Source organism: Protopterus annectens, chromosome 5.part1 (genome assembly GCF_019279795.1).
Source record: "Protopterus annectens isolate FY-2018-M chromosome 5.part1, PAN1.0, whole genome shotgun sequence".
Lineage (NCBI taxonomy): Eukaryota > Metazoa > Chordata > Ceratodontiformes > Protopteridae > Protopterus > Protopterus annectens.
Genome location: NC_056736.1, coordinates 639,317,695 through 639,333,037, shown reverse-complemented (window position 1 = coordinate 639,333,037; position 15,343 = coordinate 639,317,695). Strand labels below are relative to the sequence as shown.

The following is a 15,343-nucleotide window of genomic DNA, read 5'->3' as shown; positions in this document are numbered from 1 at the left end:
TACTCTGTTAATCTTTTTCTGTTCATAACTGATCTATTTCCTTTTCCGTATCTCCTGAACTCTAAACATAGCATATTTTAACAGTTCTTTTCTAGATAAGAATTACTTTTTTGCCTCGCATCATTTTATAATTTAGTTATTTTCTCTGTATTAGCCAACTCCTGCATTTTCAAACAAATAATCTAGCATATTCCATTTTAACTCAATCTAATCCATTACCTTTTTCTATACATTAAACTCCTTTTCCACCTCAGTGAATGAGCACGCTACCTAATCTCTACAACAGTGCTCCAGTCTATCTCTGCCTTCAATACTAGGGTAAGACAACATACACAGTTTTTCCATACAAGCTTGTTCTACATGGAAACATACACAGGAATAATATTTACTAGTACTTAATATACTGAACAGCAAATCACATTTTACTTTCATTTACTGTTTCTAGAGCCTACATACATCCATGTATCTGCATAAAATTATGATCATGTATATGCTTGTCACTTACTATACATACTGCCAACATACGTCAGTGATAAATTTCACAATGTGGGGAAAAGGAAACCAATGCAATGGACAACAGTTCAACTAATATACATGTTTGACTGGTACATTTAGTTGCACTTTGTACTTCAAGGAGAAAATCAATCTCATTTTTTCTGAGGTCTTTGGGATGTTGATAATATCAAATGTTAGGATAGGGCACTATCACACAACACAAAAACACTTTTTAAAATATTATATTTTAGTTTGTGCAAATGCTCTTTCATACAACCCTTTTTTACCAAACATAGTTACTACACTGACCTGTTGTACTCCCTGTATTATATTTTCTCAGACATACTACCACAGAAATGTGCTGTTATGTAATCATGTATTCACTGTGATCCCCCAGGTCCTAAAGTAGCAGCTAAGTACTTGTAGATGTAAGTACATAAATAAATCAAAAAAATAAATTAATTCCTGCCTGGTAACCCAATATCTCTTAACTATACAGATTTTTGCAGAATGTCCCCGATCTTCTGTAATATTTTCTCTGACTCTTGTAACATTTTTGATTTTCTGGTAAAACACTGAGGATAACATTCAATAATATCAGTTATTATAATTTCATATTTCTTATTGTTCAGAAAAGACAAGTTAATGCAAAACATGTTGTTCTATTAAGTTTTTAACTGAATTAGTGATATTTAAAAATAGTCAATAATTCTGGTCCTGTGTCCCCATCATTTCTGGGTCTATTCAGAATTCTTGCACAAAAAAGTTGAGAGGTATAGTCTTTCTTGTCCATGTTATTCATGCTAGCAACAGTTAAGCAACACTTCATATAATATGCATGATTCTTCTCTGTACTTTTTATCTATTTTTTATGACTGGAGCTTATCTGAGTAGTCTCCATTGAAAATGGTTTCTGCTGAGCTGGAACTTCTCAGTTAACAAGCATGAACAAAACACGAACACATCAATAAATAAATAAATAAATATATAAATAATTCTCTGCAGGAGGCCCTAGGAATGAGCAACTTAAGTTTTTCACTAAGCTTGAACAGTCAGTGACAGATGGCTCAAAAATGAGTGATCTACATACTTTTCAAAAACAAAATTAAAAAAATGTTCCATGTGTACCTGGAGATAGTAAATGTAACACGAGTCACAGTTCACAAACAGGACATCTACCTTTAAAAATATTCAGAAAACAGTTTCTACAACCACATAAAATGTAGAAATGCTCACTTAAAAAATAACATTGGGACTGCTATAATAAGAAAGATGAAGGAAGAGGATAAGCTGATTAATAAAAAAAATCAACCTATGACCATTATACAAGGGAAGCGACACTGAGTGGGTTACAACTGTATTTACCAAGTCAGTGATCACTAAAAGAAGCTTTCACAAAACCCACAAAACAATTCAACAGCAGGAAAAAGTACTGACATTAACAAAGTTGCTACTACAGGGTCCCTGTATCTGGCAGCTACAGTGCCACTGGTGTGAGTCAGTGAAACAGCTTGAACATTTATTGCACTATTGCTTTGTTGTTTTTTCCTGGTGTGCAGAATTTTTGTGTATATGCTCAACTTTACTTCGGACAACTCCTATTTGATGTATTATCTGTTTATGTTAAAGTCATAATCAGTGTATAAGGTCCACATATCATATGCTTTGCAGAAAGAGTTTACAGTCCTAAATGCATCTAGGTAATTTTCTCACACAATAAAGAAAACTAATAAAAAATGTTCTGTCCCTGAGATGCCTTCTGCACACCAACAATAATCTTAGTACATATATATAATCCACTCTTGGCTTATTTTACAGGAGCGCAAATCAGATAAAAATATTACAGCTGGATTAAAGGCCTAAATGATTATTTTATTCTTTCTGTTAAGGGGAAAGAGAACTGCACTTCTACACTTGAATATGAAATAAAGGCAACAGCAGTATTACAATTTTTTAGTATAGCTGTGTGGTTCCTAGCAGCCTGTGTATACCTGCAACAGTCCCTGAGTTCAGTGCCCTGCTGCTATGGTGTACAGCTTGAAGCAAGGTGTGAGGTGCCTGGTATCTTCATTAACTGCAACTATCACTCAACAAGCAATTACTCACTCTCCCAATCTTCCACCTTCTTCCCCACTCTGCTATCTTGCATATTCTCTTCAGATCTTCACAATAAACACACACTTGTAGACGAGACAACCTTCCCAAGTTGGTGCAGGGACATGCAGCCATAAGTAAACAACTTTCTCAACCACACCGAAGGGCAGCAAGAATGTTTTGTAGCCAGTGCCTTACACAAGTCTACCACCAAAGAGGGAGTGACTTAGACTGAGTGTTTCAATATCAAACTGGCTATCTGGGTAGTTCGAATTCAGTCCCATTAAAATAATTTACTAAACTATTGTATACACTCTAGGAAGGCTGCTCAACATTTTCAGGCTTCTTCTTCATTTCTGTTAGCAGGACTGTGGTCTTCTGGCTCATCTAGAAACATTTGCTTCTCAGCCAAATCACCTTCAAAGTTTAATGTCAGAGTGCCATCTCTGTATCCTTGTACTGTTTGTTCGCAATCTCTCAAAGCAGCCTCTGTACTGTTCCTGATGCCGTAGGTAAAATAAATTATGAAACCTGCAGGAAGAGAAAAAAATATGTTGATATGTATAAAATACACCGACATTCACTCTTCAGTAATAATTTCATTCTCCAATTCACATTACACTCAACACCCAAACAGGAACAGCACAGAATACTGAGTATAACTGACTACAGTTACAGCTATGGCACATTAGTCACATAAATAAAATTACTTAATCATAATAAGTTGTGCATTAGGCCCAGCAAGCCAGCATGTAAAAATCTACTGCCAATCATTAGTGGACCGGAGTTCCACTGTGGCGACCCCTAACCGGGAAAAGCCGAAAGACACAACAACAATCATAATAAGAATCATCCAAGCTAGCAGTTCACTGCATACAGATCATTTAGTTCTTCAGATAGTAAAGCTCTTCCTTTAAAAAATCTTTGCGGCGATACCTCTCCAATCAATGCAGATGTCGCAAAAAGGTTCAGCTGACAAGTAAACAACGAAGGGGACGTACCTTTGAGTAGTGGTATTTGTGTGTGCTATTATCACAGGCTATATAGGTAACCCCTGAATGGATATCATTGCATGCTAAAGGGGAAAGGAAGACAGTCTTAATACTACTGCATACAGGTCTGCAGCAAAGGTATTGCAAATGAGCATATTTCCATTTGTTACTGAAGAACCAGAGTTGGTTTGATGCATTAATGAAGTTCTGCCACGTTTGAATAGTTAAGCACCGAGCCAAGATCTTCCAAAATTGATTCCAGTTTGTGGATATTTTTAATCTGAAAGTTGCATTTGGATTACTGTTCTTGCTCACTCAGTTTTGTAATATAGGCCAAGTCAGAACCTTCGTACACACAGCAGTATCCATTTCATTGGCTTGAGGATTTTGATGCTGGGTTTCATCTGCAAGTAACTGCCTCGTGTCACTGAGCTGAAAGCCTTATGTATTTTATAAGCAACAGAAAAAATGAAATTGCTTTTGTAGTATTGAGACGACTTCTGAAATTGTGGGTTACAAGTATTTCAGTATTACAAGCAAGTATCACCCTCTTGATGTGCAGCTGAAAGGTCATACAATTTGATGACCACTTACTGCAGACATGTACTTGTGAAAAGACTCCTGACTTCCGTCCTCTTGGAAGATGAGGTTAAGTTGAGTTGCACCTTGCTAATTTGGCAACTGTTCTGTTGCTTTAATATGAGTAGTTCTGACTTGTGGATTTGCCTCCAAATAGAATTTAATGAGGTGAACGCAAGGATCAATTTCCTCCTTTTCAGTTAGATGTGTAGTCTCTTCAACATTTTTTGAAGCATGTCCTGGAAGACTTTACCATGAAACACTAAGGGAAAAGATATGGTTCCTTCCGCCATAAGTGCTGCTTCTGGAGCTTCACTTCTAGTTGCAAAAATCAGAATTTAAATTTTTATCCTTTGCCCCCCACCCCCCTTCTCCCTTCCAAGAAGTCGCATAAGGGTCTTTGGTGGCACTTGGAGCTGAACTGCAGCACTGAAAGAGTTGAAGAGAAACATTTGATAACTGAAGTGGACAAAACTGGACTTCAGAGTGTAGACTCTGGTACCCTGCTCTCCTTGTGCTATTCCTGCACTAGTCTCTAGGAACCTACCTATCTGGTGGAAAAGGACCCTATCCAGATCGCTGCAGTTTCATCTCACTGTCTTAATTCCCTGCACCCTCTCTCAAAGATACAAGAAAGTATGTTGCTGTTGTCTAATTCCTGCCAGTAAAATTGTTAACCATTGTACTATTGCTTTAGGGGTTCAAAAGCACGCTCCGAGCCAGGACAGCCAGCAGCCTTTACCCCCTCTCTTATCTACCATATTACCCACTTACCTCCTATCCTTCGTAGTAACCCCTTTTACTTGCAGTCACCCCTTCCCAGTTCTAAACCAGCTAGCTCCCTCTCAAACTTACCTGCAATAAATAACATGGCCACTAGGTGGCACCCTTTATCCCAGCCTATACCTCCTGCATACCCTCTGATTTCTTGTTTCATTACCTTAACATTTCTGAAGTCCCAGACCTCCTCTTAATTCTCTCTTTTTACCCTTTACTAAAACTGTCTACAACTACCTAATCCATCATAGACTCCTTACTTATCTGTGCTCTTACCCACTCCTGAAGCTTTGCTGATTGTTTCTTCTCCAGCTGCTTCACTACCTGTCGGTTGCTGACAAATGAAGTTACCTACTCAGATGGAACGTTATGGTGAGTACATAACTTCTTTATCTGAAGTAGTTAACTTCATTTGGTCATCAACCTGTGGGACAGAGTCCCCAGCTACCAAAAACTTGGGAGGTCCTCAAGGAAGGATATTCCGGAGCACTGCAGAGCCAAAAGCCGCCCTTCCTCTAGACACTAAATCCAATTTATAGTGAGAGATAAAGGTATGAGAGGATGCCCAAGTAGCCGCAGAACAAATGTCATCCAAGGGAATTCTTGACCAGAATGCAGCTGATATAGCCATAGAACGGGTAGAGTGAGCGTGAACCCCAGTAGGTTCTGGCAGGCCAGATAGTTTATATACGAACAAAATGCAATTTGAAAGCCATCTGGCCAAAGTCACCTTCGATACAGACTTACCCAAGAAGGGTTTAGCAAAAGAGATAAATAGTTGATCAGATTTGCGGAAGGCCGTTGTTCTGTGTAAATAAAACCGTAGCTGCCTATGAACATCTAACAAATGAAGTTTGTACTCCCCTTTGTTCTGACAGTTAGGGAAGAAAACTGGAAGATTAATGGACTGATTTATGTTCGTCTCGGAGGCCACTTTAGGTAGGAAAAATGGGTTAGTCCTGAGAGAGACCCTGTCCTTATAGAAAACCAGATACGGGGCTTTAATACAGAGCGCTTGAAGCTCCGACTCTCTTTTAGCTGAGGTAATGGCTATCAAAAAGGCAGTTTTCCAAAACAAGAATTTCAAATCAATGGAGGCTGCAGGTTCAGAAAGAAGGTCCAGTTAGAGCTTGAAGGACCAAGGTTAGATCCCAAGGAGGGACGGGGTTCCTAACAGGGGGCCTCAAGAGCAACATCCCTTTCAGAAAGGCCTTACAAATCTTGGTGGAAGCGAGGGGACTGAGATTATCTCCAATGTGAAAATGTGAGATGGCAGCCATTTGAACCTTTACAGTAGAGAAACTGGCCCCTTGCTGAAAAATATGCGATAGAAAATCAAGCACTGCTGGGATGGGAGCAGTGAAAGGGTCCAATTTCCTATAAGACGCCCAAACAGAAAACCGCTTCAATTTACTATTGTAAACCTTCCTGTTAGACGGCTTATGCTCCGCTACCAGGATAGATGTAACTGCAGACGAGATACCGGGAGTCCTAGCAACTAATGGAACTGGATCAACCAAGCTGAGAGCTTGAGATCGACCAGGTTCGGGGGCTTCAATCCCGAAGGATGAGATATTAGATCCGGAATGGGATCCAAGATCTAGAGAGGAGCTATAAGATGAGACCGCAGGCACGGGAACCAGGTTTGACAAGGCCAGAATGGGGCTATGAGGATAATCTTGTTCCCCAACTGATGAGCTTTCTGTAAGAATTTTGTTATCAGTGGAAGAGGAGGATAAGCATACGGAAGACCGGGTGGCCATGTATGAACTAGAGCGTCTCTGGGGCTCTCCCCCAAAGGGGGAATTAGAGCGAAAAACTCGCTGCACTTCGCGTTGGAAGGAGACGCGAAGAGATCGCAGCAAGGCTGACCCCACTTGCAGAAGATCTGTTTCGCTACTAAGGGATTCAGAGACCACTCGTAAGGCGAGAGGATGGTTCGGCTCAGTTTGTCCGCTAGGATGTTGGACTGACCCGGAATGTGCGTTGCTAACAGAAAACGGTTGGTGGATATCGCCCAATCCCAAACTCTCACGGCTTCTCGACAAAGACGGTAAGACCTGGTCCCCCCCCCTGTTTGTTGATGTACCAGACCACCGACATGTTGTCTGACTGAATCGCAATAGTCCCTGTAGGGAGAAAGGCATGAAGGGCTTGCAATGCTAGAAGCACCGCTCTCATCTCCAGAACACTGATATGCAGAACGGTCTCTGTCTGAGTCCACGTACCTTGAACAGTTCTGCCCTCGTAATGCCCCCCACCCAAGGCGAGAAGCGTCTGTGGTCACCGTGGCTTGGAGTTGCTGCACAACAAATGGTCGTCCTTCCCGAAGCTCTAGGGAGTGGAGCCACCAGAAGAGATAATTCCTGCACACTCTGCTGAGAGGAATCAGCAAGTCCAACGGATGGTGAAGGATGGACCACTGAACCTGTAATGTCCACTGGAGAATCCTCATGTGCAAGCAGGCTAAGGGAGCGAGGTTGATTGCCGCTGCCATGGACCCTAGAGCTCTCAGGACTAACTCCGCTGACGGGGCAGGTGACTGGAGAAGGGCTAAAATGTGTAAGGTCAAACTGCAAAGTCTGTCTGACATCAAGAAGGCCTTGGTCTGAAGTGTGTCTATCCTGGCCCCTATGAATTCCAAGACTTGAACTGGTTGGAGGGATGACTTCTTCAAGTTTATGGTGATCCCCAAATGGGACGCCAGAAGTAGGAAACAATCCCTGGCTAAGCAGAGTAGATGCCTGATGGGGGCGGTCAGGAGCCAGTCGTCTAGGTAAGGAAAAACCTGTATTCCCTGAAGCCTCAGATGGGCCGCTACAACTGCCATGACCTTGGTGAACACCCTGGGGGCTGTGGTGAGACCGAAGGGTAGGACCCTGAACTGGTAATGACTGGCCCCTAGCTGGAAGTGGAGAAACCTCCTGGAACGCCAGTCCATGAGAATATGATAGTACGCATCCTTGAGGTCTATGGCGCACATCCAGTCCTTCTCCTGCAGCCGGGGCAAAATGGATTGAAGCGTGACCATCCGGAATTTTTCCTTGGCAATGAAGAGGTTCATTGTTGAAAGGTCGAGGATCGGCCTTAAGTCCCCCGTCTTCTTTGGCACCAAAAAGAACCTGGAGAAATTACCTAACCCGAATTGTCCTGGGGGGACATGCTGGATGGCTCTTTTTTATAGCAGCTTTTTTACCTCTAAAGCTGCAGCTTCCCTCTGACTGGGTGGGACATCGGGGAGACGCCTCGACTGAGGAGGCAGATTTATGAAAGGGATAGAATAACCTCTGGATATTATTTGAAGCACCCAGCGATCTGATGTTATGGACTCCCATTGGGTCAAGTACTTTGAAAAACGCCCCCCGACTGCCTCCAGAGAGGAGCAGTCGGGCAAAACCCTCAGGGCTGCTGCGTGGGTCGATCAGAAAAGGGTTCCCGTGACCCAAAATTTTTCGGCCCACTGCTGCTTCTGGGCCAGCGTCCACCTTGTCCCCCTCTGCCTCTGAAAGACGAAGGGTCTGAAGCGTAACGGGACTGCTGAGACTTCCGGAACCACATCTTCTTTTGTCCTCTCTGGTTCCTAGAAAAGGACCTTTGAGGAGCCGAGAAGCGGACTCCGATGGCAGACAGCGTCTTCCCATCTTTTTCGCTCTGGACCAATGTGTCGCGGATGGTCTTCCCAAACAGAGTAGAACCGAAGGGTGCGTTCGCAAAGGACGCCTTGAAAGGTTCCGCAAAGTCACAAAGCCGGAGCCAGGAATGACGTCTTAAGGCGAAACTGGACCCGCTGGCTCTAGCGGCTCCTTCCGTGGCATGGGAAAGTAGCCGCATAGACGTGTTCAAAACAGATTTGAGAGTGGCCATGTGAGTCGAGAAGGTCCGTTTGTCTTCGGCCGACATGGACTCAGGGGGAGACTCAGCATATTCTTTCACCAGATCCCGCTGAAGTCTAATTACATGGGCCAAGTAATTCAGCGCCCTTATAGAAAAGGTAGCTGAAGCAAACATCCGCTTCCCGATATGATCCATAGTCCGAGACTCCTTATCAGGGGGATGGATCGAGGAACTATCCTGAGCGAGTTCCCTCTTGGAGCCTGCCGCCAACACCATGGATCTACCGGGGAACCCTTACTCCAAGACGTCCTATCCACGGGTGGACTGAGAATCCTGTCTGGCCTCCTGGGGATCGGCTCTACAGTGTCTGGTTCCTTCCATGCCCTGCTAGTGATGAGATCAACCAGGGGATAGGCCGGAGGGGACACCCAAGAGGTAGATGAGCCTGCGTCGAACGCCTCCAGAAACACCGACTCGTCCGAGGAAGGCTTCTGGGCTGACCACCCCCCTTTCAGGCGAAGCATTTCCATAATGTCTCCAAAGGAGACGCCATCGGGGGTGACCTCGGGGAACCTTCCCCTTCTTCCAAATTGGTGTCCTCCACGAGGGACTCAGGGGAGTCCAAGTGCCTCCTCTTACACTTACGTTTGTGAGGGACCTCCTCGGTGGGACTGTCCGATGAGGGCTCACTAACAGGGCCTTGATCCACCAGTGGAATGGGCTGGGGCTTCAACGCAGGCTGTCCCTGGGACTGGATGATGGAAGACAAGCCCAGCTGCAAGGGAGTGGGGGCCTGGATCCGAAGAAAGAGTAGGGGGTCTCGAACCTCTTGAGAGATCCCTCTCCACCACGTTGAAAGCTGAGGGTGAACCAATCTCTCTGGGCTCCGTGGTTAACACCCTTGGATCCGGTGCGGGGATCAGCGTCGGAGCCGAAGCGGTCGGACCCGAGAGGGAAGTGTTTTCCGACCTAAACGGAGCCGAAGACACACTGGCCCCCCCGGATCCGATGCACGGCTCTCGGCCCCGAGAGCTCAGATCCGAAAGGGGATCCAACAAACTCGAGAGCATGGCCGGCGTCGAGGTAACTATAACCGTCGGCGCCGACACCCCGGCCCCGGGACTCCTCGGATCCAACGGCTCCAAAACCCAATAATGGGTCGGAGAAGGAGCTATTGGGGCAAAAAGTGGGGCTGAACTCCCCCCGGGGGGGGATGGGGAGGCAACAGCACTCCCATCTGCATCTGGGTTTGGAGAAAACGACGCATCATCCGGTCCATATCAGCGTCGGAGAGACTGCGGGTCGACCTAGAAGAGGCCGCCGAAGCTGGCCAGGAGGGCCGCCGCAACGACCTCGAAGATGGTCGGGCCTCCTCCTCCAGCTCTGGTGAGAAGCGTGGAGAATGGAGCCGAGGGGAGGAAGGCCCAGAAATCTTCTGAGGTGAGGAGAGCAGCTTGGCAGGCGGGGCCGAGGGGACAGAGTCGGCCCACCACTTGTGACTCCTATGCCTATCTCTCTCTCTTTCTCCCTTTCTCTCGCTCTCTCCTCTCCTTCTTCTCCTTCCTAGAGTCCCTCTCTCCCTGAGAAGAATTGGGAGGTTGAGTCCCAGCCAGGGGAGAGGGAACAACAGGCTGAGCAGCCGCAGCCGTGGCTGTAGCCACTGAGGGAGAGGAGGAGGAAGCCGACTCCGAGGGTAGAAGACCTGCCAGAATCAGCTTATTCCTCCTATCCCTCAGGGCCCGGGGGTTAAAAGCTACACAAATTTGGCAGCCTGAAGACAGGTGCGATACCCCCAGACAAAGGATGCAGTGAGTGCGGCCATCCGCTGGGGAAAGCTTATGACCACAGTCAGTGCACTTAGAAAAAAATGGCCTTAGAGGCCTCGGCCATTATACCACACACACACACACACACCTTACACAAACACCTAAGGGGAAAAAAGGGGGGGAGTACTAGGCTTTAAACTAAGAGGAATGGTAGAGGGGTTTAAACTAAGGAGTGAACTGCTCACACACACAAAAACTAAAAAGATTTTTATAAACTTTCCTACTTACAGATCGCCTAAAGCTAGGAGCTCGAGAAACCCATGCTTGAAAAGGCCGCAGCAAACGAGATCTGGGGATTGGAAGGAGGTGGTAGGGCATTATGGGTAAGGGGTAGGAGCTTGGAGCTCGGATCTCTAGCTTGGAAAGCTGCTGGCTCGGTTCCAGGTCGGATCCGATACCCACAGGTTGATGACCAAATGAAGTTAACTACTTCAGATATAATGTTAAAAAATAATGGTAAATCTGTGAATTACATCTAGATTTACCAAACATTCATAAAATACTTAGAGCGTCTTCTGTGTGGCGACATGCGTGAATGGACGTTCCTTTGTTGAACATTGTGCGTCAGGCCTGGCAAGTCGGCACGTAAAAATCTACTGCCAATCATTAGCAGACCGGAGTTCCGCTGTGGCGACCCCTAACCGGGAAAAGCCGAAAGACACACACATAAAATACTATTTATTAATCACAAAACTGTTAAAACCATGACAACCTATTGCACTTGGGGCTTACATGTGAAACTCTGATCTTAATTTTAACAAGCTAGAAATAGATACAGTCTCATTCAAACCTGGGGGGACTGTTGCATTACATCTAAGTTGCCATACTAAATCCCTATATTCTAAATACATTTCATTTGGTCCACCTCTTTTTTCTTTGTCAATTATTTGCTCTAAACCTAAAAATTTAAAAGAATGTCCACTACATTCAAAAATATGCTTAGCCAAAGCATTACTCAGGTTCATTCTACGTATATCATACATATGTTGATATATGCGTTTGTTAAGGGCATGTTTTGTTTTCCCTATGTAGAACTGTCTACAATGTTGACAAGTTGCGATGTATACTACACATTTACTGAGGCAGTTACACTTTTGTCTCAATTTGACCTTACCGTAGCCCATAATATAAACATTCTCTGTTTCTTCAACATGACAGCATTGTGCACATTGCCCACATTTACTCATACACCCTTGGCTCTTACCAGGTGAATTTCTTTCTATTAAATTCTTAATATTGGAATTCCTCTTGTAAATAATCAATGTTTTTTCACCTACCTTCTCCCTGTTCTCAAAATCATTAATAAAAATGCTCCAATTACTAGTAATAATTTCCTTGATGTCATAAAACACTGGGCTATATGTTAAAATCATAGCCCGGCTATACATTTTACCTGTTGGATTACACATATTACTGGTGCTCACTCTATCAGTCTCTACACTGGTGGCTGTAAAGTTCATACCTAACAATGGGAAAAAATGTCCATCAGTTCTTTTTGTTTTTACTTCCAATAATATGGGGTCTATAAATGCATGCATACGTAGTGTTGTCGCCTCACAGTTAGACGCCCGTTTGATTCTCAGTTAGAGCGTCTTCTGTGTGGCGACATGCGTGAATGGGCGTTCCTTCGTTGAAGGTTGTGCATTAGGCCTGGCAAGCCAGCACGTAAAAATCTACTGCCAATTATTAGCGGATCGGAGTTCCGCTGTGGCGACCCCTAACCGGGAAAAGCCGAAAGACACAAACAATATGGGGTTTATAAATGCATCCGGGTATCCCCTTCTTAATAGCATACCCCTCAGTTTCTCAGGTTCTTCAATAAATGTTGCAAAATCACTCACCATTCTAGCCAACCTCACCCCTTACCCCCTCACCAATGACCTTTTCTGGTGTAAGGGGTGACAACTTTCAAAATGTAAAAGGGTGTTGGAATAGGTCGGCTTCCTATAAATGGTTGAAGTAAAACACTTATTCATGTTATCTTTCTTTATCTCACTGTCCAAGAAATGTGTGCTATGCATGGCTGTCTCCATGGTGAATGCTAAAAAAGTTGTACAATCATTTAAATAGTCAAAAAACCTGTTCAAAAGTTCTTGTGTACCTTCCCAAAAAATAAGTATGTCGTCCAGAAATCGGCCATAAAATTTGCAATGCTTGAACAAATCGTTATTGAACACATAATTAATTTCCCATTGTGTCAAGACAATATTGGCAAATGGGGGGGCACACGCTGCCCCATTGCCACTCCCACCTTTTGCTTAAATAGTTGATTGTCGAACACTATAAAGTTATTGTTGAGATTTAATTCCATCAGTGTCTAAACATTAAAATTCTAGTATGTCTCAACGAAGTATTGAAACAAAGAAAGTCATAAAACCATTGTGTGCCAATTCCATGGGGGATAACAGTAAATAAATCTTTTATATTGATAGTGACTAAAATAAAATTTTCACTACACAGGTTAGCATTAATTTTACTTAGACAGTCCCATTATCTTTCATTAATAATTCTAACAGCTCACATCCATGCCTGTTGAACATTGCTATCAAATCTTTATAAAAGTCTGAGCACTGAACTGTACCTGTGGGAAATCTCCAAGTCCTCAGTCCCTTTGGTACATGCTCACGTTGCAGGCATTCCCTGAGATATTTGTTTTCGACCTACAGTTTCTTAAATTTAAGTAATTCCTTCTCCAAGTAAAATGCACCCAGGATTCCTACAATATTCGGAATCCCAAAAATCCACAAAAACATTGTGGACCCCCTGATGAGACCCATAGTGGATGCAAAAGCATCCAAGACCTTCAATTTGGCCAAATTTGTGGATTTTCACCTGCAAAATGTTTTGGAAAAACAACACATGTACTTAAAGAGAATGTTTATATTATGGGCTACGGTAAGGTCAAATTGAGACAAAAGTGTAACTGCCTCAGTAAATGTGTAGTATACATCGCAACTTGTCAACAATGTAGACAGTTTTACATAGGGAAAACAAAAAATGCCCTTAAACGCATATATCAACATATGTATGATATACGTAGAATGAACCTGAGTAATGCTTTGGCTAAGCATATTTTTGAATGTAGTGGACATTCTTTTAAATTTTTAGGTTTAGAGCAAATAGACGACAAAGAAAAAAGAGGTGGACCAAATGAAATGTATTTAGAATATAGGGAATTAGTATGCCAACTTAGATGTAATGCAACAGTCCCCCCAGGTTTGCTCAAAGGTTCCTAGAATTAATAAACTCAAATGCTATGGAACAACTTGTAACCACTCCCACAAGAGGGGAAAACATACTGGACCTGATCATCACCAACATGGGGACTCTATGCTCCAGACCAGAAGTGTATCCCTCACTGGTAAGATCAGACCATAAACTAATCTCACTGGATATTCACATCCCGACTCCACCCCCTGCCCAGAAAACCACAGTGAAAAACTTCTCTAAAGCAAATTTCACACTCCTCAAAACCAAGGTGGAATCCTTCAAAGCCCCCGGGCCTGTGGAAAATACGGCCCAGACCGCAGAATCCTTTATAAACGCATTCTATGAACACCTTCAGGAATGCATGGATCATGCAATCCCAAATAAAACCAAGACCCAATCCTCCAAAGGCAGGCGTCCTGTCTGGTGGGCCCCAGCCATAAACAAACTATAAAACAGAAGGATGAAGCTACTACATGATAGAGCAAAATCCCAAAAAGGGAAGGCATCTCTGATCAGTGTTAGCAAAAAACTACGGGCACTCATAAAATCGTCTAAGGCCAGCTTCGAGAGAAAAATTGCACAGGACACTAAGGATAATCACAAGGCTTTCTTTAGTTATGTTAGGAACCTGGGTGGGAATTCCCAGATATGCTCAGAATTAGTCCAAAATGACAAAAAATACACCGAACCCACAGACATTGCCAACATCCTAGCTGACAGGTTCAGTGCAAACCCCCCCCCCCACCAAAAGGGCAAATATCTATCCCAGCAGAGTGCTGCCCCCCTGACATCTCAGATGCTCAGGTAAGAGCCGCCCTCTCCAAAGCAAAAAAACACAGCATCAATGGGACCAGACGGTGTCCCGGGCTGCGTCCTACATGAACTCCAAGAAGAGCTAAACCTAAACATAAAACTACTGTTCAATCTCAGCCTTGCCACAGGATATGTACCCAAAGAGTGGCGTACAGCAACAGTGGTCCCTCTCCACAAAGGTGGTGCCTCAACGGATCCTGGAAACTATTGCCCCATAAGCCTGACTAGCTTGGTCTGCAAAGCTATGGAAAGGATCATCATGGACCTCATAAAAAAAGATATTGGGGACCTACAGACACTGGATCCAACTCAGTTTGGCTTTGTTAAGGGCAGATCCTGCCTCTTAAACCTGGTTGATTTCTTTGAAACAGTCACCAAGGCCATTGACGAGGGGAAGGTGGTCCACACAGCCTACCTGGACCTCGCAAAAGCCTTCGATACAATACCCCACTCGGGCATTATAGATAAGCTCACCAGCTTAAATATAATCCCCTATGTCACTAGATGGGTTGCAAACTGGCTCAAGGACAGAACCCACATGGTTAGAATTGCTGGAGCCATGTCAGACTCCAAACCAGTTACAAGTGGCATCCCACAAGGCTCAGTCCTGGGACCTCTCCTGTTCAGTATATATTTCTCGGAGGTACAGGCCAACACGGAAGGACTGTGGCTGACCAAGTTCGCAGATGACTGCAAACTGGGCGCTATAATCGACTCTCCAGC

General features: G+C 44.0%; 1 protein-coding gene across 8 annotated transcripts in view; it reads right to left on the bottom strand.

Annotated features, from left to right (window-relative positions):
• Positions 1-2,346: 2,346 nt before the first annotated feature.
• SLC7A1 (solute carrier family 7 member 1) overlaps positions 2,347-15,343 on the bottom strand; it is a 1,877,700-nt gene continuing 1,864,703 nt past the window's right edge. For all 8 annotated transcript variants that reach the window (XM_044073262.1, XM_044073257.1, XM_044073255.1 and 5 more), the window contains one exon: positions 2,347-3,120. In XM_044073262.1, coding sequence (XP_043929197.1) covers positions 2,927-3,120 — 194 coding nt within the window. In that variant the 3' untranslated portion in view covers positions 2,347-2,926. The remainder of the gene's footprint in view (positions 3,121-15,343) is intronic.